Source organism: Habropoda laboriosa, unplaced genomic scaffold (assembly GCF_001263275.1).
Source record: "Habropoda laboriosa isolate 0110345459 unplaced genomic scaffold, ASM126327v1 scaffold224, whole genome shotgun sequence".
NCBI lineage: Eukaryota > Metazoa > Arthropoda > Insecta > Hymenoptera > Apidae > Habropoda > Habropoda laboriosa.
In genome coordinates this window covers 424,048-428,539 of record NW_017100341.1, presented here as the reverse complement: position 1 = coordinate 428,539, position 4,492 = coordinate 424,048, and the positions used below count along the sequence as shown (strand labels likewise).

Here is a 4,492-nt window from a genome sequence, read left to right as displayed (position 1 = left end):
TCTCCAGTTTCGCAAGATCCTCGTCGATCTAAATCCGTGAAAATTCAAACGAAAAACCTTGATCTGTCAATTCAAAATCCTGCTGTGAACCTTTCAATTCTTTATTTCTTACGCATTTCACTTTCCTTTGAGTTTCTCAAATTTTTCATCGATCTAAATTCGGAAAAATCGAAATAAAGAACTTTTCAATTCTTAATTATTTATTCATTTCACTTTCCCTCAAATTCCTCGTCGATCTAAATCCGCAAAAATCGAAACAAAAAGCCTCAAGTTTCTCATCGATCTAAATCCGTAAAACTCAGAATAAAAAATCTTCCAATTCTTAATTCCATATGCATTTCACCTTCCTTCAGATTCCTCAAGTTCCTCATCGATCTAAATTCGTAAAAAACGAAATGAAAGACCTTTCAATTCTTAACTCCATCTGCATTCCACCTTCCCTCAAATTCCTCAAGATCCTCGTCGATCTAAATCCCTAAAAGTCGAAACAAAAAGGCTCAAGTTTCTTACCGATGAAAATTCGTAAAAATGGAAACGAACATCTCCAACCAAAAATTGACATGAAAGTGTCACTCGTCTTCCTTCGTATCAGGGTATCGATACCCAGAGAACGGTACAATCAAAGTATCGCGCTAATAAGATCAACGGCAGCGGCAGCACGAAGAAAGGATCCGGTCTTCGTGAAGGAAATCCTCGCGCGTCGAGAACCTCTTCGTTTTAATAATAATCACCGTTCAGGTACTCGAGGCGACGCAGATCCGCAGAAGTAATTTTCCAGGATATTGGTGAAAAATTGAAGAAGCTGGCAAGGGGAGCCGCGGTAAAGCCAGCTGCCAGGACGCGTCCTGTCCAGGCGTAAACAAACCCACTCGCCGAGAGAAAAGGAGGTATATCGATTACAGGGTGTCGTGGAGCGTGTTAATCTCCGTTCTTCACGGACAACGCCCGAAACCAACGTACCCCGGCACCGTTTTGAGTAGCTTAAGTCTCCGGAAGGTACGTGCACGCGGCGGCGTCTTCCCTTTTCCCTAACGAAATTTTAATCCTGGCCCCGGCTCCCGTACACGGGGCAAAACCAAGTTTGCTCACCTTTGGCCGGGTAACGGGGTTCTACGTTATTTAGCCGACCTGACCCATTAACACGTTCACTGGCCAACAAGTATGAGTACGAAGTTAACTTAAGACTTAGCTAGAGACCACTCGTTTCAGAGACGAGCTTGATTTTCTATCCCACCGTTGCAAGTGTGCAGAGAATTTTTGGAGATCTAGCAGCGCTTAAGTACCTTCAATTGAGAATATGTGACATACTATATCTAGAAAAAAAAAAAGAAAGAAAATTTCTTAAGTTTTCATAAAATATTGTAAAAATAAATAAAACTGTTCTGTTGGACATATTTTTATAACATAGTGATTTGATTAAAATATCAATGTCTAGTCTTTGGTGGCGTCATGAAAGCAGATGTCTGTAATTAAGGGTTAATTGTAAAGCAAATGACAAATTACCTCCCCTTTTTTCTGATAAATTCTTTACACTCTGATAACACCGTTGATTTAATTATTTTCATAATAATTCAAACATACACTTTTTTCAAATGCAAACTATTCTGAGTCATGTGTGGTTAAGTACTTAACGCTAGGTTTACGGACATTTCTTATATACCTATCTCTACAGATACGCGTCACATTGACGCGTGAACGAAACCGCAGATTTTCTTTAAAAAACAACTATTTATTTATATTCATATAAAATTTATAATAAGCACAAGTGGTAGGAGATCTGCAATCTTCCTTGTGAAATTCGAAATGAGTCAAAATCACGCGTCCCGTAAACCTAGTGTTAAGACAGGAATATAGTTTTACACAGGATGGGAACAATATTGTCCACGTGCGTTTGCCTAAGCACAGGTGAATAAAAGACCGAAATTAGATCTTTGTGAGATCACCTTACAAACTGAACGAGATGAAAAATAGTTGACATAAAAAATAGAAAAGAAAGACCCTAGAGAAATTATTCCTGCGATCGAATGAAAAATAGAAGACAACAAGTTTCTATAACCACTATCACTGTACATCGAGACGCTTTTTCGTTTTTAATAAATATAAAAAATAGCAGATATATCGACATGTCATTTGAGAAAAAGATGACAAAAGAATAATCTGTGAAGGGAATGTTAGAAGATAATTGACGGAAGACAGTATCGCTCAGAATCCTCCAACCGAAGGTTTCCCTTTTTTTTTTCTTCTTTTTTTAAGTAGAGCCTCTAATCGGAAGTGAAACGAGCAGCTAAGCGGGCGGATCCGTGTGTGGCGACCTCCCGCATGCAGCTCGAGCAACGAGGAGAAACGTAAGTCGAAACCAGAGACACGCAAAGAAGGAGAGAGAAGAGGCATTTAAGGACATGCTGGCCTGTCCAAACATAGGACATCTAGATAAATGGAACGTCGCTACTGTAACCCAGTGAATCGCTCTTCCTTTCCCTTTTCCGGACTTCCGTTAAGCCTTTCCACGAGACACCCTTCTTAATCGTGGAAATATGAAGGGAAAAGGGGAACTTAACAAAAGGGGAAATTTCTTCGAACTTTTTCGTTTACGATACAGTGTACCTTGAAAAAAATCGATTCGTACTAACTTTCCATAAAAATTATTCGAAATATTAAATCATCCCATAAATTCACACCGAAAGCAAAAGATATTTTGACGAAGAACCGAAGAAGTTTTATAGCGACGACGTAATGACTTTATTAACCCTTTGCACTCGAAGGTCTTTTTGCTACAGGAAAGTTTGCAAATCGGAGCACCTTTGAAATTTCTTTGAAATTAACATGAAAATAAATTGTACTATTTTATTTCAATCTATAAACTATACACTACTCGCCAAAAAAATTGCAACACCTGAAAAACGAAATCGCACAAATCTAACATTTACATATAGGGTAAAGTAAGCCTAATATGAAACCCCGGCATATCTCCGTTACAGAACTTTTGAATGTCTTAGCGATGCTGTTTTGTTTCGTAATTAACCGCGTTAATTATCAAATTAAATATCAAATTTGATTCAGATCAATCAAGCGTCTTCAACAAGCATATTTGTGCAATGCGTTGCAGAAAGCTTTTCAAGTGGTTCGATTAAATTACAAATACCTCGAAAATAGTAAGTTTATAATCATTTTCATAAATACGGTTGTATAGTGCATGCAATGGAGTTTAAGGCTTACTAATTGCGTATCGTTAAATAACGAAGACTTAATCTCGAAGCTACTCGGAGGTTCCTATTATAAGAAGAGTCTCATATTAGGTGCCCAATTTTGTTTCAGCGTACAAAGTGTTACCGGTGAGCCCACGAAGTCTGCGGTGCTGAAGAAGCATGATTTAATATGCCCAATGTGTGAAAAAAGACAGAAAAAATAGTTTTCTCATATTACGAACCCATTTTTTAAATCTGTGTATTTGCATAATTTTCGTTTATATTTTATCACAAAGGAACCGAATTTTCTTTACCATACATTCCAGTACCTTACAAAAGAATACATATCGTACTTTTAAAACATGTATCGAATTTTAATAAAAGTGTACTTAGTCGGCAGTTATGACTTCTTTAAGAAATGGGTCTCATATTAGGCAACTTTACCCTATTCTTTGGCGTGTTGAAAAGGGAAAAATGATTGAAATTTTGTTAAGAAGGATTTTTTTCCAGATTTGTGCAATTTCTAGGTGTTGCAAATTTTTTTTTTGCCACTACTTAGAATTTTATTAGATGGTAAACAATTTATAGAGACCCGTAGATCTTCTTTATCAGGAAAATATCAGCTCTAAAACGATCTCGATTGATTATTTACCAAGTGATCATTATTTAACGTCGCCTCTCAGTCACCGCTCGATTGCAAAGGGTTAAAACACCGAAAAAGTGGTAAAAATAATTGTGAAACGAGAAAGCAAATACGCTTTTTTCATCAAATTTAAACCTATGCTTCAAATATTGATCTTTCGGTGTAAAATTCTTCGCGAATTTACAGGATGACCTAATTCAGTCTTGACAATAAAAATGAGAAGAAAAGAGCACTCACGTTATTCTTAGGGTCGACAGCGTTGTTGGTCAACTTGAGTTTGTTGAAGCTAAGCGGATGTTGCATCCAATGCGCACCGGTTGCCGGGCTCTCCGGATGCAGGTAAATCCTTCGATCAATTCGTGGCTGAGGTTTTTTTTGATGTCCATCCTCTTACGTTCCCACAGGCTTTCTCGACGCCGCCGCCACCGGCGTATTTGTGTCGACGATCGGACGCCGGCTCCACTTCGAGGAGGACGCAATAACGAGCTCGACGCTCTAATCCCGTAATAGTCAACTGAATGGACGGAAACATTCGCCTGCAACCACAATCAAACCACAGATTTCGATTAAACAATCATCTTGTCTTGATATCTTTTAGTGTTTAATACCTTTAAATTGAATATTTAACTTAATATTTTTTAAATTTAATTTCTTAAAAATTATA

At 37.6% G+C, this 4,492-nt stretch overlaps 1 protein-coding gene across 1 annotated transcript in view; it reads right to left on the bottom strand.

The window, feature by feature from the left end:
* LOC108574480 (T-box transcription factor TBX6-like) overlaps window positions 1-4,492 on the bottom strand; it is a 25,966-nt gene that overhangs the window by 1,774 nt on the left and 19,700 nt on the right. The window contains 2 exon segments of the mRNA XM_017937082.1: window positions 4,066-4,204; window positions 4,206-4,364. Coding sequence (XP_017792571.1) covers window positions 4,066-4,204; window positions 4,206-4,364 — 298 coding nt within the window.